The sequence below is a fragment of the Pleurodeles waltl genome, chromosome 6 (genome assembly GCF_031143425.1).
Source record: "Pleurodeles waltl isolate 20211129_DDA chromosome 6, aPleWal1.hap1.20221129, whole genome shotgun sequence".
NCBI lineage: Eukaryota > Metazoa > Chordata > Amphibia > Caudata > Salamandridae > Pleurodeles > Pleurodeles waltl.
The window spans coordinates 1,525,671,696-1,525,697,505 of NC_090445.1; the positions used below are offsets into that span (position 1 = coordinate 1,525,671,696).

At 45.9% G+C, this 25,810-nt stretch overlaps 1 protein-coding gene across 1 annotated transcript in view; it reads left to right on the plus strand.

The window, feature by feature from the left end:
* Nucleotides 1-25,810, plus strand: part of ACAP3 (ArfGAP with coiled-coil, ankyrin repeat and PH domains 3) — a 308,590-nt gene that overhangs the window by 133,607 nt on the left and 149,173 nt on the right. The window contains exons 2-4 of the mRNA XM_069241084.1: nt 12,908-12,965; nt 15,211-15,330; nt 18,833-18,886. Coding sequence (XP_069097185.1) covers nt 12,908-12,965; nt 15,211-15,330; nt 18,833-18,886 — 232 coding nt within the window. The remainder of the gene's footprint in view (nt 1-12,907; nt 12,966-15,210; nt 15,331-18,832; nt 18,887-25,810) is intronic.

Below are 25,810 nucleotides of genomic sequence, written 5' to 3' on the forward strand. Positions count from 1 at the left end.
CAATCAAACTGTAACCGGCTGCTTGATTTCTGCAGCAAGTGCTTTACCTGACTGGGTTATTTTGCAATAGGTGCCCCTGGTTATCACTTCTAGTCACGTCTTTCCTGATCAACACGCCTTTCCTTCTGGTCTGTGTCTTCGGGCCTTCTCAATGCCGCAGGAATGGCACTCTCATGTGCCAAGCCGACCGCCACGGAAATGCCACACTATAAGTAGCTGAATCCCACTGCATTACCAGGATGACGGAGCTTATGTGCGCAAGTGTTTGCCGGCTGGAAGGTGGGTGTGCGGGGGAAGATGAACTAGGCATGCCAGGTTTGTCAGGACAGCCTCGGTTTTCTACCATTTGCGCCTAGAAATTTTAGTAGGTTTATAACTATCCTAGTTTTCATAAAGGATCGACTTAGCTTAGAGGGAGTGACTTTTCATTTGCCCGAGCGCAGGATTAGTTAGCTGCCTCAGGCAGCAATTCATTTGTGACGAATGATGCTGTGTGTAAAAGTTGCATTTAATACCACTTAGTCCCTCACCACCTGGGTTTTTTATGCTTGGAAGTACTGTCATTTCTGTTCCCCTCACCTGATGCAAACTTGTGGTCCTACTTCTTTGTTTGTGAATGTCCTGCTCTTTGATTTTTAACCCCTTTAGTGCGGGTGTCAGCCAGTGGCCAACACCTGCTCTACCTCCTCAGTGGTGTGTCAGCCAGTGGCTGACACTGGGGAGGGAAATAAAAACCTTCTGGTGCAGAGCTCCAGAGTGATTCCTTTATTCAATTTTAAACACAGGCTGCCCAGAAATAGCTCCCTGAGCAGCCGGAGTCCTTTTTTCCAGTTTAGTGTAATGGCAATCAATGTGCAAGCGCGCTGATGTCATTACACTCAAGTGAAAGTATAATGAGCCTATGGGCTTGTTTTACTTTCACTTCATCAGTGCTCTGGGGGCATATCAAGCACGGATTGGGGTGGGAGGGGTATTGTTTGAAAGGAGAGGCTCTCCTTTCTGCAGTGATATCTCTGCATAGTGGATCCCTGCTTTGGGATCACCACAGGAGAGCGATCCTTGAGCAGAGACCCACCCACTAACCACCAGGGATGGGGGATCAGCTCCTGAAGCAAGGGCTTGTGCTCCCCCCAGCACATTTGATGATTTCAGGCTTTCTGCTCCCCTCTGGGGCGGATGAGGGTAATTACCCTTGATCTGCCCCACCCACCAACGTGGTGGAAGTCCACTAGACAGAAGGGCATAATTCGAAAAAATATAGGGGTGGGGCTGCCCATCATTGGCATGACCATGCTCCCACCCCTCAACAAATGATGTCCCTATTGGGGAGGTTGCCCCAAATATGTTCCAAGGCACTGGTCACTCCTGACCCCAAAAGGATAAACCAGTGCCCCCACCCCCTTACCCAGGCAGAACAGAGGCTTGCCCTCAATTTACCCTGTGGCAAAAAGCCCACTGTGTGGCAGGAATTCTTTTTTGAAAAAATAAAATATTGGGGTGGGTCAGGCCCATCATAACAAAAGGCATCACTGTCACTCCTAAAGCTTCAGTCTTTCTGCTCCTCTGCGTGTTAAAGAATCCAATCCCAATGGCAAGCAAACAGACATTTCATTCTTTTCAGTGTTATTTTTACATATGAGCCAGGAGTGTGGCTTGGCTCCCAATATTGTCACACTTGCAATGGTGAATGGCTTCACTTTTTGTGCTAAGTAGGCTGCCACCTGGTAAAATCTACCACACATTTATGAAAACTAGGCCCCCAGGAGAGTCCAGGGTAGTGTGCGTTGCGTGTATACCACAACATTTTCGTATCCACAATGCCTTACAAACCTTAGGCCTTGAGTAAAAACACACATTTTCTCACATTTCTAACTTCTGGATCCACATGAAGCCTCAAATTTCATACCACCCCGAGTTCACACACATTTCCGGATAAGAATGGTAACCACTTGTATGGGTGGGCCAAGAAACCACAACACAAAAGGCCCTAGAGCGCTACTTGGAGAGATCAGTGATAGGCACAGCTGCAGGATTTGGGGGCCATGCTCAGCCGCAATTCATGGATACCTACCAACCGCAGACATTGTAAAAAACTAGACAACCAGAGGATTCCAGGGTAGTGTGCCTTGTGTGGATCCCATAAGGTTTTCTAGAACCAGAATGCTCTGAAAACCTCAAACGATACCTGAAATCACTCATTTGTCCTTACATATCTGTGATGGAAGCTTCAGGAATCTTCAGGAATCCACAAAATCCCTACCACCCAGTGTTACTTCCCTTGTGTCTATAAAAGCGTTTTACCGTTTGTGTGGCTGGGCCTAGTTCTTGCGAGGGTGAGGCCTTTTTGGTGGCTCGGAAGCTGGATGTGGGTAAGTAGGTTTTTGTCATAGAGAAATAGGAGAATGGATTCCACGCAGTTCGGGTTTGTTTGTTGACATGCTTAGTCCACTTGTGGTAGGATGAATGGCTGAAGAATCTATCAAGCATTAAAATGAACAGCTGGTGAAGGCCTATTCATTGGGCATGAGTGAATCATGAATCCTCAGCAAGGAGAATAAACATGTTGATGTATTATTGCAACAATGGAAAGGGTGCCTGTGTGTTCTACACACCATGGGAAGGAACTGTTGATGAATACAAACTCCACGGAAGCAGACTACTTGTGAATCTTCTCCTAAGAATAAAAGGCTGATGCATCCACACCTTTTAGAAATAAATGGCAGATAAATGCCGATGCTTGGAGAATTAACAGCTGACAAATTAACTTTTTAATAGAAAGGGCAGCTGCTAAATTTATGCTCTATTTCAATAAATGCTGAGATGCATGTCATGGGAGTCCACGGTGGTTCAGTCAACAAGGCCCAATGAATGAATGAATGGCTGATGTATCTATTTTAAGTGAGGATGAATGACTATAGAATCTGCACCTCATTTGGAAGAATAGGTGTCAAATACTCATGCCCTTAGAATGGTTAATTCAAGAATGAATTCCATTGACGAATTGAATGGAAAAAAATCATGACTGGGCACGCCAGGATGAATCAATGCTAAATGGGAATGAATTGCTGATGAAACGGCTTTCTGTGGTAACAAATGTGCCCATAGACCAAAGGAATGAATGGCTGCTGAATCCATGCTTCTGTGAAATGAACGAGTTATTCATCCAGGGGGCAGGCCTCAAGATACGGGTGACATATTTATGGTCTGTGGGAAGGAATTGCCAAAACACAAAATATCAAAGGAATGGTCAACCATGCACTCTCTGATGGGAAGGAAGTGTGGATACATGAATGTCCTGTGGCGTGAAATTGGGGTAAATCATCGTCGGGTGAGACTGACTTATGAGAAATACGTGTAGTAAGAGAATGCACAAGTAATGAGTCCATATTCTGGGGGTATGAGTGCCTGGTGATTCCATGGTCCTGGACAGTTAAGCAGCTGATGAATCCTCTGCCATGTCCCCCATCACCACTTGCACTGTACAGAAATACACCTGCCTTGAGTGGACACTGGGGACAACTGGCCGGCATTAGCCCCTAGTGCCTCCACGTGCTTCGAATAGAACACATATTTTCTAATCCGCATGGTGAAACGTCGCACTCAACAAACAGGGGCGGGAGGGTGCCCAGCAGGTCCCCCCGGGGCATGCTTTAACGAGCTGCCAGGGGCAGGTGGGCTCAGCTGCGCAGCTTCCACCGAATGTACATTTTTTACATTCATCCTCGCCCTTTCAAACGTCAAATTTAGCAGGGAGGCCGCCGGGTGGATACTTTGATCCTTAAAAAGACATTTAAGCAAATTAATTTGAATATTTATCTCGCTACACAACCCCAACCCCCACCTCACCCTCTGCAGCCTTGTGCCAAATCCCTGGGTTTCTAAATCGGTGTTAAGTATTTAAGGTCTTCTTATCGCTCTGAAAAGCATCTGATAAGAATCCTGGTATATAACATAGTTTAGAGGGCTCGGTGCCAACAAAGATCTGGGCGCAAACTGCAAGCCCCAGGTTTGAGCCCTAGCAGAGCCAATTCATCTTTTAACCTCAGCGTTTGAACTGCGTAATATTATTGTTTTGAATGCTATCATTGGAGCTAAATACCCCATATGATATTTAGAGTAACGGAGAAGTTTTGGGACCAAGTCAACGAAGGGCATATATGGCTATATTTGTTTATAAAGGTTATGGATCCACTTAGTCACTTGCTATAATCTTCTACGTGTCTTGGGGGACTTTGTTCAAACTAAAATGCTGTCATAAGTAGGGTTATGCGAAGTTGCATAGATATGCTACTCAAAGCTTTACATGTTTTTTATTCAAAAGTTGTAAACGTTGCAATGCTTGCGATGATTAAAAAAAGGCCATCTTCAAACTCCCTTTCGAAACTTGATGGACTAGCGGAGTTTGCCAGCTGACGCCCTTCGACACCCATCACTCCACCCTCCAGTACATCCCTTTCCCTAACCCAGTACTTTGCACCACCACCCGCTGAACTGTTCATCCGTCCTCCCGAGCAAGTCCTCTGTGTATGAGACCTATAGGCCCCTTCTCCCCTGTCAACCACTTCCCCCACCAGGAGCCTCCCAAAGGGCCTAAGCATGCCTCAGTACCGCTGCTGCTCCACCCTCCCACATCTAGGATACTATTTTACAATCACAGGCTGTCCCTCCCTACATGGATAGTACATTCTCTGGATGGAAAACAATGCAGTGTGCGGGCTGGTGTGGGGAGGGGTGGTGGGTGGTGGTGGTATTTTTACCTACATGAAGTCGAGAAAAGTCAGGAAACTGTGTCCAACTTTGCCAAGGCAAAGTTTCCACATTGCTCCTAATGTGTGGGGTAAAGTTGTTTTCTTCACCTGCCCCTAGTCACAATTTAACATTCAAAGACGTAGCCAGGCAATTAGAATGCCGTTCACTAGAACCATTCCTCGAATTACACCAAGCATGCAAAGTGAGAAAACCTGCCTCTCCTTAGGAGAGTTCCCTTCACTCTCTCAAACTGCTTTCATCTATCTGACCATCTGTTCCTCCATTCATCTGTCCAAGCCTTCACATTTCTAACGATCCAGGCTTTCACATGTATCAGTCCCCTCGTCCATCCATCAATCCTTTTAGTCATCCATTGTTTCACTTTCCACATCTATTCTTCATCCTTTCATCAATTCATCTTTCCACCAATTGATCCCTTTTACTTTTCAACCACCCTTAAACCTTTCCATCTGTCCATCCTTTCACCCCTCAATCGTACCTTCTCCTTTTAGGTCTTGCCTGTGACAAACTTGGAGCCCACCCATTGATTACTATTCATTGGCTTCATTGTCACTCTTCTTTGCTGCTTCTTAGTTGACCCGCGCATGCCAGAGATCACTTCCCTTAATTCCAGCAGAGCATGGACCAAGCACAGATTGCTTCAACTTAATTAGTGGCTCTCTGCTACTCAGGCTGTTACTGAGTTACATGTTTAAAGACACTTCCTCTATTTCCAGTTCCCTTGCTGCTTTTTCCATTTACACTGTTTTTTTCAGACAAATTTTTGGACATTGTTTATCTATGCCTGCAGTTTTTGGCTAACTCTTACAACGTAAATAAAATAACATTTCATGTGGTTTGGATTAAGCCAGTTATAGTGCATAAATGGCACATTAACAACACATTTACATCTTCATAATGCTTTCCGCCGCATGTCTATTTTTGTTGCTGTTCAGCCTTATATCCCTTTTACTCAATTTTAAGTTTGATTTATTTGTTACTTACACCCACAACTGTACTACTCTACACCACTGTACTCTATGCTACTCCACTCTGTGACACACCACTGCACTCCACTCTATGCCACTCCACTCTAAGCCACCCGCACTCTATGCCACTCTTTGGCATGCCACTCCACATTAATCTATGGCACTGTATGCCAATCCGCACTACTGTATGCCACTCTACTGTATGCCACTCTACTCTGTCACTCCACTCTATGCCATTCCACACTATGCCACTCTACTCTATGCACTCTACATTACACCACTCCACTAATGCTACTCTACTCCATGCTATTCTGTGCCATGATACACCACTCTGCACAAAGCAACTATACGCTATGCTACTCTCTGCCACTCCACTTTACACCACACCACTCTACGCCACTTCACTAACTGCCACTCCATTCTGCGCCGCTCCACGCTACTCTAGCCACTTCAGTCTACTCCATGCAACTCCACTCTACCCTACTCCATTCAGCACTACACCATGCCGCTCTAGCCACAATGCGACTCTACGCCACTGTACTCTATACCACTCCAGACCCTTCTATGCCCCTCCACTCCATGCCATTCCACTCTACTGTCTGCAAATACACTCTACACTACCTTACACCACTCCACTCATTGCCCCTCCACCCCATTCCACTCTGTACCACTCAGCCACTCCACTGTATGCCACTCCACAACTCTACTCTATGCCACTTCACTCTTTTCGCCACTCACACCACTGCATTCCACTTTCCCCCACTCCACTCTCTGCCACTCCACTCAACTTCATACTGCCACTCTGTGGCACTCTATGCCATTCTATGCCACACCATGTGACACCACTCTACTACACTCTGTGCCACTCCATACTTCACCACTCCACCCTAGTGTGTTCCACTCTATGCCACTCTACGCCTTTCCACTCTGTGCCACTCTGCTCCACTATACGCCACTCTACTCTACCTCGCTCCACCCTATGCCATTCTACTCTTACTCCATGCCACGCAACGTCACTCCATGCCACTCCACTGCCACTCCACTGCACAACTCAACTCTGCGCCTCTCCACTTTGTGCCACTCCACGCCACTTCACTCTAAGCAACTTCACTCTACGCCAGTCCACCCTAAGCCACTCCACTCCAGGCCATGCCACTCTATGGTACTCCATTCCACATCACTCCATTCTATGCTACTCCACACCACCCCACTCTGTGCCACCCCACTCTATGCCACTTCACTCTACGCCACTCAGCACCAGTCTTTGCCACTAACTCTACACCACTCTACTCCACTGTGCTCCACATCACTCTACTCTACCCCACTCTTCTTCACGCTGTTCTACTCTATGCCCCTATACTCCACTGTGTGCCTTTCTACCCCACTCCATGAAACTCTACACAGCTCTGTTCCACTCTGTGCAACTCCAGTCTATGGCACTCCATGGCACTCTGCGCCACTCCACTCCACCATATGCCACTGCACTACATGCCACTCCACTCTATGCCACTCTACCACTCTACACCACTTCACCTAAGCCTCTGCACTCTGTGCCACTCCCTTATAAGCCACTCCACTCTATGCCACTCCACGCCGCTTGACTCCACTTTAGGCCACAGTACTCTACATCACTCTGTGCCACTCCAGACTGTGCCACTCCACTCTATGCCACTCCACTCATTGTCAGTCCTCTTAATGCCACGCCACGCCACTATACTCCACACTGCTCCATGCAACTCTAGTCACTATACTATATGCCACTCTGTGCAACGCCACTATACGCCATTCTATTATGGGCCACGCTACAACACTCTACTCTACGAAATTCTATTCTATGACACTCTACTCTATGGCACTCAACTCTGTGCCTTACTACTCCACACCACTACACTGTACGTCACTCCTCTCCATTCCACTCTCCCCAACTCTAACCCACTGCACTATACACACTCTACTGTATGCCAACGTGTTCTATGCCACTCCACTCTGTCACTCCATTTTGTGCACTCCACTGTACTCTACACCACTCTACTGTTCGCCACTCTATTTTACGGTACTTTGCACCACTCCACTCTCCTCTACTCTATGCCACTGTACTCTATGTCACATCAGTCTAGTCGACTCTATGCCGCTCCACTCTATGCCACTCTACTCTGTTCTACACCCTTTTCCTCTATACCTCTCTATCTCTACACCAGTCTATGTCATGCCACTAGTTTTTATCTATGCTGAACAGCGGCCATGCTGCTGTACAATATGGATAAAAGACATTGGCAGAGCCACTAGCTCCTGCATAGGTGAGACATACTGGCTTGGCTAGTGCTTGTTTCCTATCTCCTTTCACATCTTCATTCTTTCACCCTTGCTTCCTCCTCCTATTCTTTATTATTTTTCCCCATCTACTCATCTTTGTCAGTTATCCTTACGTTCGCTTAACTTTCTCCCGCATACCCACCTTTTCTATCTCTTGTACTCTGTGTTTTCATCATTTCATTATCTCATTCTCTGTTTTGTTTGCTATGCATGTTAACTCACCTGATACACCCCTCCTTCATGGTATTTCTTGACGGTATTATTAGGTCTCGTCTTCCTGTTGCTGCGTGGGGTATTGTTTACTATAAAAGGCTCGGAGCCTTCCTGTTGCTTACTATTCATTGGCATCATTCTCACTCTTATTTGCTCCCTCGAAAATTTCCCGCTGTGTACTTTATATGGTGTGGCATTGTGCCTCAATGTAACGGCCTTCTTACCATCTCTTACAAAGCTCAATTGTGGCTTTGATAACATTAAGGTAGAGCCATGGTTATTTGAGGAACTGCCCTATCCAAGGAAGATGAAAACTTGGAATCCTTGGCTAGGGGTGTGCATGCAACCATCTCCTATGGTCATTCCTCCCTCTTTCTTCAAACAGTGCACTTCCTGACAGTCTGCAGCTTAACCTTTTTCATTCTAAGGTAAATATAACAATATTTGGCTATGCAGCTGGATATTGGTGAACGTGTGGCTGCAGAAATGTTCAAACCAGGTTACACTTGGATATAACCCACTCTGAAGTGCTGTACCTAACACAAGAAAATCCTGCAGCTGTCTGGCATTGGCTGCCAGTCTTTTTGCTTTGTCAATGTTTGTTTTGTTCTGGTATCATTTTATTATATGTTTTTAATAAAACATTGTTAAAAATGGAACAAAGCAAACTTTTATTTTCTGCTCAAAAAGCACACATTGCAACAGTAATCACTGACATAGAAGGGGACTACTTTGTGTGATAATATGGTCATTGTGGAAAAGCAGAACACTTCATTCACAGTGAAGTTAACCAATGGCTATAGTGGGCTGACCTATAGTGCAGTGCTGCAAGGGGTGGAAGAAAAAGGTGAATGACACAGCAAGAGACTAGGAGGTCTGATTTACTCTAGACCAAATGAATTCCGCCAGAAAATATTTCTTCAACGTTCCTGCTATGTGTGCTGAAAACTAATCCTCTGCGTCAAGCAAATTGTCAGTATGTGCACCGTGCTTTACCACTAAGCTGTTGGGCAGGCAGCCACGGATCTAACTTGACGCCACTTTATGAAGTCCGCTAATAAGCAAGCTGTAGTAAGCCCCAAAGACTGACTCAGCTAATAGTGCGTGTTTTTGGGCTGATTTAAGGATTCTGATTCATGATGACACCTCTGGCAGCCTTGGAAGGCTCTGCCGTTGTGACCACTTGGGAAAATTTGAAAGTTTTAGTGACTGTGACTGATTTACATATATATTTACAGAAAAAAAACAAAGGTTACAGGGACGTAATAGTTAGGAAATAGAATTTAAAAAAACATAGTAAATTCTCTAAAAAAAACAAAGGTTAGAGGGACATTGTAGTTAGGTTTAGATTTTACAAGCACAAAACCATAGAAATTCAATAGTTATAGGTATACTTATCTCAAGAAAACAATAACTCATGCCCTAACGTAACGATAACTCGCGCCCCTACCATGCACAATTTTCTCATCAATAATATTGCAAATGTTGCAGTTATATTCTTAATGATGTCATAGAAGATGTCATTACTGATGTAATATGTGGGGTAAGTAGCAGTGCATGGTGAGGGCACGAGTTATAGGTACCCTAGGGCATGAGTTATAGTTACTTGAGATAACTAACTATAACTGGTTAATTTCTGTGGTTTCATACATGTAAAATGTGAGCCTAACTATATCGTCCCTGTAACCTTTGTTTTTTCATGTGAATTTCTATGGTTTTTCTAACATAAAGTAATTTTCATTACTATACGTTAATCCAACCCTTTGGCCGATCTTGATCCCGGGGACCCAATCCCCCAGGGCCCAGCCTAAACATGAAGTTCTTTTTGAGGAGGGAAGGCATGTGCCCCCCCTCCCCAGGACATTCTCAGCCGTGGGTACTCCACCCCCTGGGGCCCAGCCTAATTATTACTTTGTTTTTGGGGACGGAGGGCCACATGGCCCCTTCCACAGGGCCGATCTCAGCCCCGGGGACCCCATCACCTAAGGCCCAGCCTAAACATTATTATTTTTTCTTTGAGGAAGGGGCCCACATACCCAACTCCCTAGGCTGATCTCCGCCCGGAGACCCCATCTCTGGGGGTTCTAAACATATATTTTTGTCCTGGACCCAGCCTAATTATTTGTTTGGGTTTATTTTTGAGAGGGGGGCCATGTGGCCCCCCTCACTAGGTCCGATCTCAGCCCCGGGGACCCCAATCCCCGGCCATGTGACCCAGCCACAATGTTGGGGACTGTGGGGGGTAGCCTGAAGGCCCCCACGGTCCCAGCTGGCTCCACACCTCCTGTGGGAGCAACATACTGTCACACAGAGAGGGAGCTGCTAAAGCAGTTTCCTCTGTGTGCCTGCCTGTCTCTCCACGGGCAGGCAGAAGAAACCTCTGCTCTGATAAAGAGAGTGCTGTTTGACAGCTATCCCTTCATTAGAGCAGATCGTTTGCTATGACTTGGCGGCAGCTTTCAAAGCTGTCAATGCTGCCACGAAGCTGCAGCAAACAGCTATGTCCCGTCCCTTGTGTGGGCACACCTGGGACAAAAGCAGAAGCCGTCCCTGGAGGGTGGCGGTCCCCAGGGCAATCAGTGGCTCCCCCTCCAACATAGAATAGCCCCGTGGAGGTGGTGGTCCCTGGGGCTGTGTGTGGGGGGCTGGTGGGGTGGCAGTGCAACCACCCTGCACAGGATAATGAAAGCCCTGGGGAGGTGGCAGTACCCGGGGTTGCGGGGTGGGAGGGGTGGGCACCCCCTCATTACTTTTTTTTTTTTGTAGCCCCGAAATTACTGAGGGGGAAGGGGCAGGCAGCCATCCCCTTACAAATCATGAAAGCCTCTGGAGGTGGTGGTGCCTGGGGCTTGGGATCACCCTGAAACATTCTAGACAGAGGCTGAAGTGAGCATCCTATTTTCTTGGAAACTTTCACAGAGATTCATCAAAGGGCGCCAAAGTTATTAGCAAAACAAAAACCGCTCTTTCTATAGAAACTAGGTCCTAACTATAGCTACTTATATATAATAAATAAATATATACACATACACACACAAAAAAACTGGGGCTTCTTATTTAATTTGCTTCTCTTTGTTTATTTACTACTGGCTGTAGATTGATGTGTGATTGTTTATTACTGTAAAGTACTCGGATAGCTCCTCAGTCCTGGTTCGCTGGTATACAAAGCTTTTAACATAAATTAAAAATAAATAAGTATATAAAGGCTTAGGGCTGATTAGGGGTCCTCGCACCACCGGTGCTCCACGGACCTACCTTCAACCTCTGCTGGCAGCGACTGATTATGGTGTGTCTAATTTAGAATAAAAGAGACGTCCGATGCTTTACACATACAGATATGACTTAGTGCACTGTTTACAATTACAAGGCGGACTCAAATAAGCACACATACCCACACAGACACATAACCCGTCCCCTCCACACACAGACACTTTGCAGACTCTCGCTGACACTCAGATGTGCCGCGTATTATACGCGTATTCCTGGAGTTGCCTCTGTGTACTGTACAACACCCTGAGCACAGCTGCCCGTGTTATATAATCCACCCCACCCCCCTCCCGAGCAACGCTTCATTTCTGTGATATTTCCGCGCTCCTTCCTTCTGAGATGGCGCCCGAGGCTGGGACAGAACCCCACGTGGCAGTGGCTGCCTTGTCTCCTCCACAGGCCTCCTGTGTTCTCTCTTCCCGCTCTTTTCGACCCTTTCTCTCGCGTTTCCTTACCCCGTTACTTCCTTTCCTCCTCTCGTGTTATTTTTTCTGTTCTCTTTACGTCCCTTCTCTTTTCCTTTACTGGTCTTCTCTGTTGCTTTCCACTACTCTAACATGTTTCATCTCTGTATCCCATTTTTCTTACTATTTTCACTTCCCTCCTCTTTCCATTCTCTCCCGTTCCCTACTCCTTTAATCTCTCTTTCACCTCCTTTGTCTCTCTCTCTGCCTGTTTTCCCCATTTCCTTCTCCTACATACGTTTTACTTCTTCACCTTTCCGTTTCCCCTTTTCTTTCCTTCCACGACTTCCCTTTCTCCTTCTTTACCTCACGATCCATCTTCTCTTAATCTTACTTTTTTCTGTCTTCTCGCTCCTTTCTGTCCCCAGCTCTTTTCTCTATCTCTTTTCCTCCTTTTACCCAAAAACGACACTCTCTTCTGCTTTTTACAACTCTTGTGATCTTTTCTTTCCTCCTTCTTCTTTCCATTGCAACCATTGCTTTTCCCTTCATCCTTTTTCCTCAGTCTTCCTCCCTTTCTTCATTCACTTCTCCTTTTGCTGCCTTCTCCCACCTCTCTCCCCATAAAATTTTTCTTTTTATCTCTATCATTCTTCTCCCAACCCCTCTACTTCCTCACACCCCTTTTCTTTCTTGCTTCTTCTATTTTCCTCGTTTCTCTTTCTCCATGTTCTTTTCTTCCTTCATCTCCCATATTCTCATTTTCATTAAGACCACCCCCTCAGGCACAAGGTCCCCCAATCAGTGCTCTCGGTTCTAAGTCAGGAAGGCCTGTGTGCCTTGAGACTTGATAACCTGGTCCTTTGGCTTTGAAATGCTAGTGCTTAGACCCTGTTTCCTAAACTTCTGCTAGCAAGATGTGATTGTTTGGTTCCTCGACACGCCTGTTTCACGCCTTTCTTTTTTTTCCAGGGCTTCGATAGATGACGTGGAGACAGATGTGGTTGAAATCGAAGCCAAACTTGATAAGGTGAGCAGGGCATTCTGGGTACTCGACTCATGAGGGTTTTGGGTAGTGGCATGTTAGTGGTAAACTGGCATAGAGAAAAATGGGCCATGGAATTGGTGTTTCAGTTGCATGGAGTAAGTCACGTGTCATGCAGAGTCTACCATACCCCACATGTCTTAAGGTTTGCACCCTACACAAAAATCTGTTTCTCTCGTTTCTGTGATGTGTCTAGCGTCTCTTGCTATAAAGTAGTGGCCCATCAGTCTTTTCCAAGGCTGAGCCCAGGGTAATGGCCTAGCACCTTCGTGGTTTAGTCCAGAGCAAACAGTCTTTGAGACACGAGGCTGCTGCTGGAGTTATTCCCACCTCCCGGTTGACGTCATATCCTGCCTGAACTGGTGCAGATGGCACCACGGGTCCAGGTAAGCCTCATCTCTAGCCTGCACAGTCCTGAAGGACGTAGTGCGTTAGAAAGAGGACGATCAGTTGGTGACGTGCCGTTGGTAGGCATCCTCAGATTTAGGGACAGGACCTTTTGTTGTAGCTACAAAGCTTCGAACAGTTCTAGACAGCAAATCAGATTTCGCTTTATGGAACTTGGAGGTTTTCCGACAGGCTATTTCCCGCAAAAGGCTGATGGAGCTAAGGTAGGGTCATGTCTGACATACAGCTGACCCCACCAGAATCTCACCAGGTTTATAGAGTCTTTGACCAGTCTGTAACTTTCCAGTTTTTTCTTTATATCAGCCGGCATCTGTTTGGAGGTGGCCTGTGGTATTGTGGCCACTTGTGTATAAACAGGGTTCTGGTGAGATTTCTCTACTTTTGCATGCCCTGAATTTGGAAGATCCGTGTTTAGATTACTGTCTTGCTTCTGGCTGCAGCTTACTTTACTCTACTGCGGATGTTACTTTCAGATGTCCTGGAATGTACATTTTGGTGGTACCGATTTCAAGTACATACTTGTCATGTGCATGAAAAGCAGTCAGTGGCTTAGGCATGTTTGCCAGGTCTATTTCGCTGAATAAGTGTTTATGTACCAGAAGAGTATGAGGTGAAATTCATTCAAGTGCATCATTAAAATAGCAGCGCGCGCTTTTCATCTTGACCTAGGCTGATGTACCGCAACCAGGTTATACAAAAACAGTTTTCTATTATTTGCATTTTAGTTCTTTTATCAAAATGAGAGCAACAGTCAAGTTCTTAAAGGCCTTCATTAAATTTACTGACTTCAAGCTAATCACACTTTACGGAGAAGAACAGAGGAAGGCGTGGACAGCCAAGTTATACAAATCTTACACTTTGGTCCTCTTTGTGGTTAAAATGTGACAATTTGCAAGGTTGTCCTCCTGGCAAAAACTGGCCCAAAGAGACACACAGAATGATCAACCTTCCTGTCCTTGCCTGCAGTTTGCAAATGTACACTTCAAATTCTTTGCTATTGTAACTAGTGAATGGGACCAGTTTGTCCAAGTGAAGTTAATGGACTGAAATCTGTGTTTTATCAGCGTTTGTCTAGGGAGCAAGTGCCTTTTTTTCAAGACAGATTTAACAATCATGAAACAATTAGCCTTCCAACTCCTTCCATTTTTTCTTTATCATGTGTATCAAATTACACCCAGCCATACACAAACACTATTTATGCGTATATATTGCACTGACCCCTCACAACCAACATGCACCAGTCGTGGACTCCATTTGTAGTAATGTTACTTCTTATTTGCACCCCTATATAAAGTTAGGCGACACGTTCTCTGGCTCCATAGTTTGGGAGAAGATAAAAGGGTAAAATTAGAATTGACATTTTTGAAATGGTTTGTAAGCCGCAATTATAAGGTCATCGGATTTGGATGGACAGGAGCTGTCAAAGGGCTTTAATGTTTTATATTTATGAACCACCTTTAGTTGCAAGTCTTCAGAACTACTGATCTGCAGGCCAAGAATCCTCTGTCTTGGCCAAGGAATGTGAAATTAACATCTGTGCTTCACACAGTCATCTCTATCTTCCTCTGTTTGGCTCTTTCTCCCCTTTTGTTTCTTGGCACTCTTTGTATTGCTGCCTCGCTTTCTGTCTTCCATCCTTAAACTTATTTTTTCTACTTTTTTCTCTCTTTGTTCTCTCTCTCCTTCCTACTCGTTCAATCCCTCTTCTTCCTTTGTCTCCCTCTGTTTCTCTTCTTTCATTACCACCTCTCTATCCCCTTTCGTACTCTCCTACCCTCCCTTATCTCTCTTCCTTTCACTCGCTCTCTTTTTATCCCATCAGCTGGTGAAACTATGCAGCAACATGATCGAGGCCGGAAAGGCCTATATCACCACCAACAAGCACTTTGTCAGTGGGATCCGGGACCTGTCCCAGCAGTGCAGGAAGGACGAGATGATCTCGGTGAGTGGAAATGTTCTATTATTGAAAGGGCACAGTGTGAATATTTCATGAGTGTTGGCAATTCTTTCTGTTTCCTCTATTCAACGCTGCTATGCTCTTGTGTTTTCTCTATTATTTGCTGTTAAGACCTTCTGTTTCTTCAGGTCAATGTTGCTAGACCCTGCTGTTTCCTACATTTCATGATGTTTTTTTTCCCTCAGCTCAATCCTGCCAAAGCCTTATGTTTCCTTAATTCTATGTCACTTGACACAGAATGGGAAAAACCCTTTTCTACATCTGGCCCTTAGTCCTGTATCTTCAGTTTGATGTCGCCAAGCCATCAGTTCTGTAAAGTCCTTCTATTTCCTTAGTTCAGTGCTGCTAAGCCCTTTTGTTTTCTCAATTTAATGCTGATCAATCCTGTTTCCTCAGTACTCTGCTGTTAAGCCTGCATGTTTGCCTCTGTGTATTGATCCCAAATATTTCTTTATCATTCTGCTGTGTGCTGTCCAGTGCTCCCATTCCTGCTCATCATCAAGCTGCGCCTTTCACTTTCATCTGCTCAATGCTGATAACTATTTCTATTTTCTCTGCTCTTTGCCTTTAAATTCTAGTTCCCACTGCTAAACTCAGTGATATTATTTTGCTACAGGTAGCTGGTGGACTGTTCTTTGCCACTACCTTCTTCTGCTTTCTCTTTTCAGGGTTGCCAAGTCCTTCTGTTTCCTCTTCTCAATGTTCACAACTTCCACAGCACACAGCTACTGGTCCCTTTTTCTCTTTCGATGCTCTTAGGTCCCTCAGTCACCGCAGCTGTTGTATGCAAACTCATTCTAATCCCTGTGCTGGAAATTGAATCTGCTGCCTATCTTCAGGCTGTTAAGTCCTGTTTTGCCCTGTAGTATAACAGCATAATTCTATTTCCTTTTCTAGCTATACCAAGCCCTTCTGCTTTGTCCTGCTTGTCAGTCAATTCTTTCTGTTTCCCATGATGAATGATGCTATTACTTTTCTTCTTGTTCCTCTGTAAGGTGCTGCCTAGTTTTGCTTTGCTGATCTGTTCTTTTGGTCAAAGTATTTCTCTTTTTTTTAACCAGCACTCTATTATATTTCAGTTAGTCCAGGTTGTTCATTCCATCCTATTTCCTCTATAACTTCCTCAGTGCTGGAGAATCCTATTTCGTATGTAGGATGCTGCCAACTCTTCATGCCTTTTCCGGTGTTTAGCCCTCCTCGAGAGCACCGGTAAACTACTGGAAACATGCAAGGATCCATGTTTTCCGTATGGTTTCTGGACTACTTTTTCTCTTTATTTCGCAGTGCGATGGCGCTGTTTTACACAGCATGATCACGCTTGTTTTTTTTTCATTTAATGTGGCAAGAAAAGTCCGGTTAGGAGTTTACAACGCTAATAGCTGTAACTCGATGTAATGCAGGACCTGTTGCATTGCAAATGCTTGTTTCATTGCTGATCAGGACTCTATTCCCTCCGCTTATTGAGCTAATTTTGCATGAATAAGTACTAATAGCAGTATAAATGAGTCTTTCTACGTACACTGCTGAATGCTGCTGTTTGTTCCTGTTTCCTATGCACTCCAAGTTTTTCCTCTGCTTGTATGATACTTTTCAGGGATTTGCCTTTTGTATTCGAAGTAGAAGAAAGACTGAATGGCACCGTGCTGCTGAGGCCTCTGGAGTGAGATATGGTCTGGTAATTCTACAGCTGGGTATTATCGAACAGGACATACAGCCCTGGTGTACATACACTGGTGCATACCATGAGATTTATGGCCAGTTCAATAATTTGGCAAGCCAGGTCGCAGACTGGGGCTCTATGTCCTATTGCCCTGAACAATAAGCTATATCCAGCTCATGAGCGGTAGCGCATTTACTGGAGAAAGTACTGTAGACTTTTGGTGCACCTTCAGCCTGGCACAAAGTCAACACATCCCTCAAGTACCACCAGTCATACAAATATGCCATTTTATAAGTACAATAGACCCAAAATCTATATCTACCAGTTTAGATATGGTAGAACAATTGGTGGAAACAAGATCCCGTAGGTCTAGCAGTTGTTGGGGGGGGCTCTCTTTAGACAGCAGAAGGTTAATACATTATTTGTGAAGGCTCAGGATAAATGGTTGGTTAAGGAGGGTATATTATTGTTATTACAGTTTGGAATAAAATGAACAAGTTTAATGTCTCGATGTTGGAAGGGGCAAATTTAAGATGTATGCAGTTTTTCTCTAAATGGTTGCTTTATGGGACGCCAGCATACCCTCACAAGATGTATCCCCAAATTTTGGACACAATATATATTGTTGTCAAAGGGATGAAGTAGGAAGCTGGTCTCATGTTATATGGAGTTGCTCTAAAATAAGAAGTTTTTTGGGGGACATTTCAAAGTATTGTTTTGATGTACTTGGGATATAAAATGCGCTTGATGGAAAAAGTAGCCATGATGGGATACTCAGCTGGAAAATAAAGCCAGTTCTGTGCAACAAAAAAAACACATTTTCAGTATTGCATTGATAGCTAGGCCATTAATTCTGCAGAACTGGTGCTCTGAAATAGTCCTGACAATCCAGTAATATCTGATTAAAATTGGAAAAATGAAAGAACCGGAAAGAAAATGTGCTCTACGATTGGGATCTTATGCTAAATGTTTGAAGCTGTGGGAAGGATTTCATGAAGGAAGCGGGGACTCAGTGTTCTCAACATAGACAGAAAACATAGTAGATGGGGGTACAGTGTTTAATTTATATGTACGTGAAATATTGATGAAGAGTTGGAATCGTAGGCATTGTTTGTATTCTTGATGAACTCTCTCAAATAAAATAAAAAAAGTAACACTTTGTCAAGTTACCTGCGTTTTTATAATGGAATAAGCGAATGGATAAAGATGTTCAATGGGCTCCTGGCAAATGGAAGAACACCCAGTTTGCATGCCAGTGTGCAACTTTGGATCCCTGCAGAGCTATGAACAGAAGGGTCCATACCATACAAGAAGATGCACCTCCTTCTATGTGGGGCCATCGAGCAGTCCTAAAGGAAAACTGCAATCACATGCCCCTTTTATATTTCTATCTTAGTGTCTGTTGCATCTGAGCCTGTTTCTGGCAGCAGCTCGCCAAATATTGGAGCGCAGAAAAAAAAATGGGGTCCATTTATGGCCACCTCAACTACATCCTAAAAGCAATTGTGTATGAACTAATGAAATACATTATGTCCCCATGACCTTTTGGATGCTCCAACTTACATCTGGGAAGGCTGACAAATACACACGACGGGTGCAGAGACAAGTGTCTGAGTTTGGGATATTTTTGGATCCTGGCTGGAAGTAGAATACTAAATTCTAGCTGTGCTGTTTGTCTGAGCCATTTTTAGCTGAAGTCTTACATAGCTGCAGACCTGCCTTCAGCAGCTGCTTGAAAAATGATGGCGCTATGTGCCAGTATGCTTGGTAAAGTCTTGCCTGGTCCACATGGACCTCTGCCTGACTTCTGTCCCTTTTTCCCTACAGGAATGCCTGGACAAGTTTGGGGACAGCCTGCAGGAGATGAACAACTACCACATGGTAAGCAAACTTAAACTTGCAAAACATGTTACTAAAGGAGAGTAGATGTTGGCGGTGTATGGTGGCAAGTATATGCCCCCCTACCACTGTATGATGAGGTCCACACAAAGGTGCTCAGAGAGAAATCTGAGATAAAGAAATGTCCTTGTTTTCCTGGTAGTAGAAAAAAATCAAATGTTGCAGTACACGGTTGAGGAGCATTGACAGAGCTATGTATGGGTGTCAGTAGTCAGACATTATGTGTTATTGCAGGCAAGGGCTTGAGTGCATATTGCAGCAGTGTTTGTAGTCTCATTGCTGGAATAGGTAGGTGCAGCAGGGAGGTATGAGAGCTGCATGTGGGGTTTAGTACTGGCTTTGCAGGGCTGGACTAAGGTTATTTGCTGTAGCTGAGAGTGGGGATAGTCAGCAGTGAAAGAGCAGGAGTAGCTAAGGTGAGGACAGAGGTGCATAAGGAGAGTTGTGTGGGTATCAGTGCTTGCACAGTAGAGGATGCTCCAATCTAGGGTTCAGTTGTAGTCACAGATGTATGTGGATACAAGTATTGGAATATCAGGTGGGAGGAGTGGGGGGGTTGAAGGTCAGGATTACGGTCCCCTAGTATGGTGGTATATTGATGAAGATCAGAACTGGGTACCTTGGAGAACAAAGTGGGGTAGGAAGTGAAACAAATATAGGTAGCAAGAGCTGCTGTAGTACAGGTGGTGTGGTATCAGTCTCGTGCAAGGAATCTGTAAAGTCTCCATTGAGTTTCTCTGATGGAGCTAGTTGGTTGAACTGTCCCAGAAGAGGGCAATGTAGGGCTGGTTAGAGGTTCCCTGGTGAAGCTGTGTGTAGATCAGTCACACAATTGCAGTTTGTGTTGGAGGTATTGGTTCTGCTGCTTAACAGGATCCGGTTCAATACTGCAACCACTTGTTGTGATGGTGGTCTTGGTAAAGGTTCCTCAGTGGATCTGGGTGGGTCAGTACTGCAATATCATTTCTTGATGGAGGTCTAGGTAAAGGATGGTCAATGGAGCAGGGAGCCATGTTTAAGAGTTCCTGATGGAGGCCTTGAAAGAGGATCCTCAATGGTGGAGCTGCGTGGTGGTCGCTACTGGAGTGTTTGTGGTGTTGTATGGATGCCATGAGTGTGATGTCAATCAGAACAAAGAAGATATAATTTTTAGGCTGTGGAGGCGTGTCCTAGCAGCTCCCTGATATGAGCCTAGCCTGAGATTCTCATATCATCTCGTTGTTCTGCTCAGTTTAACCCTTTTCTAAAACACATCAAAGATTCAGTGCCCTCTCTGACTCTAATGATATCTGTGGCATTCCCTGACTGTTCCTTCTGCTCTTAGGCTGCATGATGGGGATTAAGGGTCATCTCGCAGGAATCTATGCTTAATGAATAAGGGATGGCCAGACCCTCTCTGGCTGATGCAGAGCTGTCCTCACTGTGAGGTCCAGTGATTAGAACTGCCCTCATGGTGAGGGAGTGTTTCCAGTTGCCATAACTATAAGGTACAGCGTCTGGAAATGCTTCTATTGTGTGTAGTGATAGTGTCCAAACTGTCCACATCATGCAGCGAGTGTCTAGAACTGCCTTTACTGTGAGGAGTAGCATCTGGCATGTCAACGTTGGGAGGTTCGTTGAAGCTTTCCTTATCATGAGGTGAAGTGCCTAAACCAGTACTCACTGTGAAGTAGAGTGTCTCTACGTCCCATCACTGCAGGGGTGTCTCCTCCGTTAGGGTGGAGGCGCGTCACTCCCCCGCCCCGCCCCCGCTAGCAGCAGCAACTGCCAAACTTCTACAATACAACAGTAATAAACTGTGTTTATTATTGTTGTATTGTAGAAGGGGCGGGGCCTCAGTCCGTGACAAGCACATGGGGGGGAGGGGGGGGTGCTGGGATCCTGTGCCAGTGGCAAAGGAAAGAGGAGCTGTGCAATGGTGGTGGCGGCAGAGGCGCGTTCAGGTAGTTTTTTTAAATTTTAATTATTAATTTGTTTTCACTGCGCCCCATGCGCCGCCCCACCCCCGCCACGCGCCATGAGCCGCTAATGCATCACTGTGAGGTTAAGCATCTCTGATGTCCATTTTGAGGTTTTAGGAGTAGCTTTAGCTGCCCTCACTTTGAGGTGGTGTCTTTGGCAACCTTCACTGTATGGGGGAGGGTAGCTAGTACTGTTATAACTCTGAGAACTAGCATCTAGAACATCCTCATCTAGAAGAACACCCTAAGGTAGAACATTCCCAGGAGCAAATAGAACAACCCAATGTCATATGGGGGATGTCAAAGGTGTCTGCTCCACAAAGTGGACCCTGGTGCCCTATCATATCTCCTCCCACCCCTTCACAGTGGTAACTTTTTGTTGGGATTCCAAAAAATTGAGGTGCTAATTCAGACTGAACTAAAACACCTATGGTATCATCTCAGACTGTGGCATTTAAGGGAGGCTTTACCTGCTACCAGTTGCCTTTCTCTTCCTGCAGTAAGGCACTGGGATTCTGTGAGTGTTGTGTTCTAGATGCCGTGAAACTCACTGCCTTAAGAACCCTTGTTGTCTCCTGGACTGCTACCAAGGCATCTCACTCGGAACTTAGGCACCACCATGGACCATACCAGGAAAGTCTGAAAAGTAAGTGTTGCAAATTGGTTATGATGTGGCAATCTAGTGCTCAACAGTACACCATCACAATTGAAAAATGATATATGGAGGCGGCATGCCTCTTTATGAGTTGAAGTGCCTAGAGTGATGTCCACTGTGAAAGGACGCATCTAGAACATCCCTACTATGAGGAGCTGGAAAAGATCTGCCTTCATCATGAGTTGGATTGTCTCGTTCTGACTATGCTGTTAATTTAGTATGCAGAGCTGCACTTGCTGTGAGGACAGTGTATGGGATGGCTTTCATTGTTGGATTCAGTTTGAAGTGTTGGTCCCACTGTGAGGTATAACAACAGTATTTGCCTCGGTACAAGGTGGAATATTTAGAGCAGCGCCCAGTTAACTGACTGACTGAGAGTCTAGAGCAGCCTTCACTGTTTGGTGGGGTGTCCCAAAGAACCTTCACAGTGAGGTGGACCGTCTAGAGCTCAGCGGTGGAGGTTCAAGGTTCCTCACTCACTCCCATGTGTAGTGTTTAAAGCTGTGCTTGCTGTGAGGTGTAGTGTCTACAGCTGCAGAGGTGGAGGTTCCACAGCTCCCCTCACTCACTCCCGCCTTAAGTGTTTAGAGCTGTGTTTGCTGTGAGGTAGAGTGTCCAGAGCTTCCCTCACTGTGAGATGGAGGCTGCCTTTATAATGATGTGTGTTGTTGAGATCTACTCTTGCTGTTAAGCGAGTGCCTAGAGTAACCCTCACAGTGAGGTGGAGAATGCCCAGACCTACACTGTCCAGGATAAAGGTGTCTGGAGATTTTCTTGCTGCGGGATCTGAGTGTCAAAACTATCCTCAGTGAGGCAAAGTGCTAAGAGCTTTTCTTATAAAGAGATGGTTTTGTACGGCTGCCCTCACTTCCAGGCGGGATGTTTAGAGCCACCCTATCTATACGGTAAGGCAGCACGGTATTGGTATGGAGTGTCTGGAGCTGCGCTTTCCGTGACATGGGCTGTCTAGAACTGCCTTCATCGTGAGACGAAATTTTCAGAGCCACCTTCTTTGTAAAGTGGATCGTCTGGAGCTTCCCTCACTATTGGGTGGAACGTCTGGAGCTGCCCTCACCTCTCTGAGGCGGACAGTCCAAACCTTTCAGCACTTTGCGGAAGAGTGCCTGCGACTAGAACCGCTCGCTTTCTAAGGTGCTTGGTCTAGAGTTGCCCTCACCATGTAGTGTTGTCTCGCCCTTCCCTCACTATAAGGCTCCCCTCCCTGTCAGTGCCTCAAGCTGCAGCCAGTGAGGTGAAGAGCCTCGAGCTGCAGCCAGTGAGGTGAAGAGCCTCAAGCTGCAGCCAATGAGGTGAAGAGCCTCAAGCTGCAGTCAGTGAGGTGAAGAGCCTCAAGCTGCAGCCAATGAGGTGAAGTGCCTCGAGCTGCAGTCGCTGGCGTGGATTGTTTAGAGTTGATATGTACTAAAAAAAACGGACTCCTCCAGACTTTAAGAATTCTTCTCATTCTCTCCTAAAAAGTATCAGAACTGGGCACAGGTTCAAGTGTTCACATACGGAGTCATTTAAACATGCTGAGCCTTCCGTGGGAAACCATCTGTGCAAAGGTTTGTTACGCTGGCGAGAGGAGGGCGGTAGAGCCAGCGTGCAGAGACCTGGGCAGACGCTGGTTTTAACCCCCTCTAGAAATGCAGTTATTCCAGTCCCCATGTTTGCCGCCCTCCACGGCTCAATCTATGATGTTCTTCCAACTTCTAGGCTGATGTGTCTGAATAATATGTCGAGTCCTGGAAGCCATATCTGGAGTATGTGTCCAATCGCAGAGTCCGGTACTTGGAAGTATTGCCTCTTATTTTGGGGGTATTTCCCCATTTTTAGGAATATTTTCACTTCAGAGGACATATCTGGCGATTGTGGTCGGTTCCGAAATCTCATTATTGTATATGGAAGCCACCCCTAAAGTGTACAGCCCGGGTCGATAGGCCTCATTTACAAACTGGTGGTACTCCAGAGTTGTGAAACCAAAATGACGACTTGTTCAAACCATAAGTAAGACGGTGTGTTAATTCATTTTTCTAAAATGACTAAGCCTAGTGGAAGAGATTCATTCCCTTGTTTAGTGGAGGAAATTCACCGGAAGTGACATTACGAGGCTAGAAGGAGGTAGTGAAGGGTAGGGTAAAGAGTTGAAGGAGGAATGAGAGCAAATCAGGTTAATTATTTGGAGCATTTTTGTAGACTGTTCGGTGAGTGCACAGAAACGCCAGTCGCAGAAGTCATGAAGACCGAAATGAGGATGAATTTCAAAAGGGTGAGACAGGCATGGGAGAGCATTTGTACAGATTGCGTTGGTAAAGTTGGACACCAAGGAGGATCTGTCTGGTAAAGGAGCAGACTGAATGTATAATAAAGTAGATCTGATTGGTAGTCGGCGAACTGCCAATAATTGATGCTAACATTGTTAGGCAGGAGTGTACAGCGTGGGTCCAGGTTGGCCAGCTCCTCGCATAAATTATTCATAATACATTAAGTGAATGTAATGGAACTAATTTAAATAGTGCTATGAAAATCTGGCATCGATTTGCCCTGCCTAGCCAACATTGGACACAAGGCTGCTACGGGGGCCAGGATACCCTCCCGGGTGATAGTGTGCTGTACAAATAACTGCATAACATGATACCATAACAGTGGGGTGAGGAGACTGCCTCTTGCCGGGTGGTCTGAGCTTTTTGTGCATCTTTGCTCAGAGACCTTTTCAGGCTCCTTGTGTTCAGCCAACTTTGTGCAAAATTTCTTGGCAAAGTCTCCCACCTCTTCCTACGCCTGCTGACACTTCTTTACCCACAATGCCCTGCCTTCAAAGACAATAAGCTCCAGGAAGCAGTCAGCCGTCTTATTCTCCTCCCCAATTGTTCCCACAGAGATGAGGTCACTTTGTCTTATAAGTTCTAGTGTTCTTTTAAAATGTTTCCAGAATCTTCCCTCGAGGCCCAGGCCACCAACGAGGTGTTAGTGGTGTCACAAAATGACAGGCCCCCTGCGGAATCTGATGGGGGGGGCCTAAGTCTCTCTAATGTCACAGATATTCATTTGCTTTGGGCTGAATGGGGCACCCTGAAGGGTTGGTGGTCCTTTGACGGGTTGGGGGCCTACGTTGCACCCCTTATTCCTGGCTTCACACACTTCAGTGGAGCCTCACTGATTGGCCGTAGCTGGCCTCACACACTGTACCCCTGTGTATCTGCACTCATTCTGAGTCACTACCACCTGATAGTTCATTTAATAATCACCCCAGCCCCATTCACTGTGGGTATTGTTGAAAGGTTCATTGGGGTCTTGCTCGTTCCCCATAACGTTTGGTGGAGACTAGCTTAATCCAAAATCGATGGTCTGATATATATTATTGGAGTCTCATTGTTCCGCAATACTGGCCTCGTGGTTCATTGGAGTGACACCCATTCCCTGTCACTCACCACGTACACTTCATTGGAGTCTCACTTAGTCCCAAATCACTCCCTTATGCACATTAATGCAGACTTTATCTTTCTCCACAGTCCCAGAGAAGGACTACGTCTTTTATCCCGCTCTCGGACACCTGTGTCTTTAATGCCACCGGGACCAGTTATGCCCTCAACATGGGGCCTCCGCTCCCTGAATCCCACCCGGGGATCTTTGTGCTGTGTGTTCCACCCTGGGATCTCTGCACTCATAGCCCCACACTGGGATCTCTGTGCTTTCAGCCCAAACCGACGGTAGAACTCACTCAGGGATCCCTGCACTCTGATCCCCACGTGGGGATCCCTGCACTCTGAGCCCCACCCTGGGATCCCCGTGCTCTCAGTCCATTACCTGCCTTCTAAGCCCCGGCCTTCAAGCTCTGCACTCTGCCCCCTACTCCCCACATCCCCCCAGGACCCCTGCACTCTGAGCCTCGCTCAGTGATTCCTGTGTTCTGTTCTACATCCTGGGGTCTCTGCATCTATAGCCCACCCCTTCTCCTGTAAGTCTCAACCAGAAATCCATGCACTCTGAGCTCCACCCTGGGATCCCTGAACTTAAACCTGGGATTCTCCCACCCTGAACTCCACCCTGGGATCCTTGTATCCTGAGCTCCACCCGGGGATCCTTGCACTCTGAACTCCATCGTGAGATCCTTGTACTCTAAGCTCCACCCTTCGATCCCTATGCTCCCCCACTCCCTTCTCTCTAAACCTTACCATGGGACCCCTGCAGTCTCAGCCTGAGTCAGTGACCCCTGCGTTCTGCTCTACACCCTGGGATCCCTTCAGTGTCAGCCCACCCCTTCTCTTGCACTCTGAGCTCCGCCCTTTT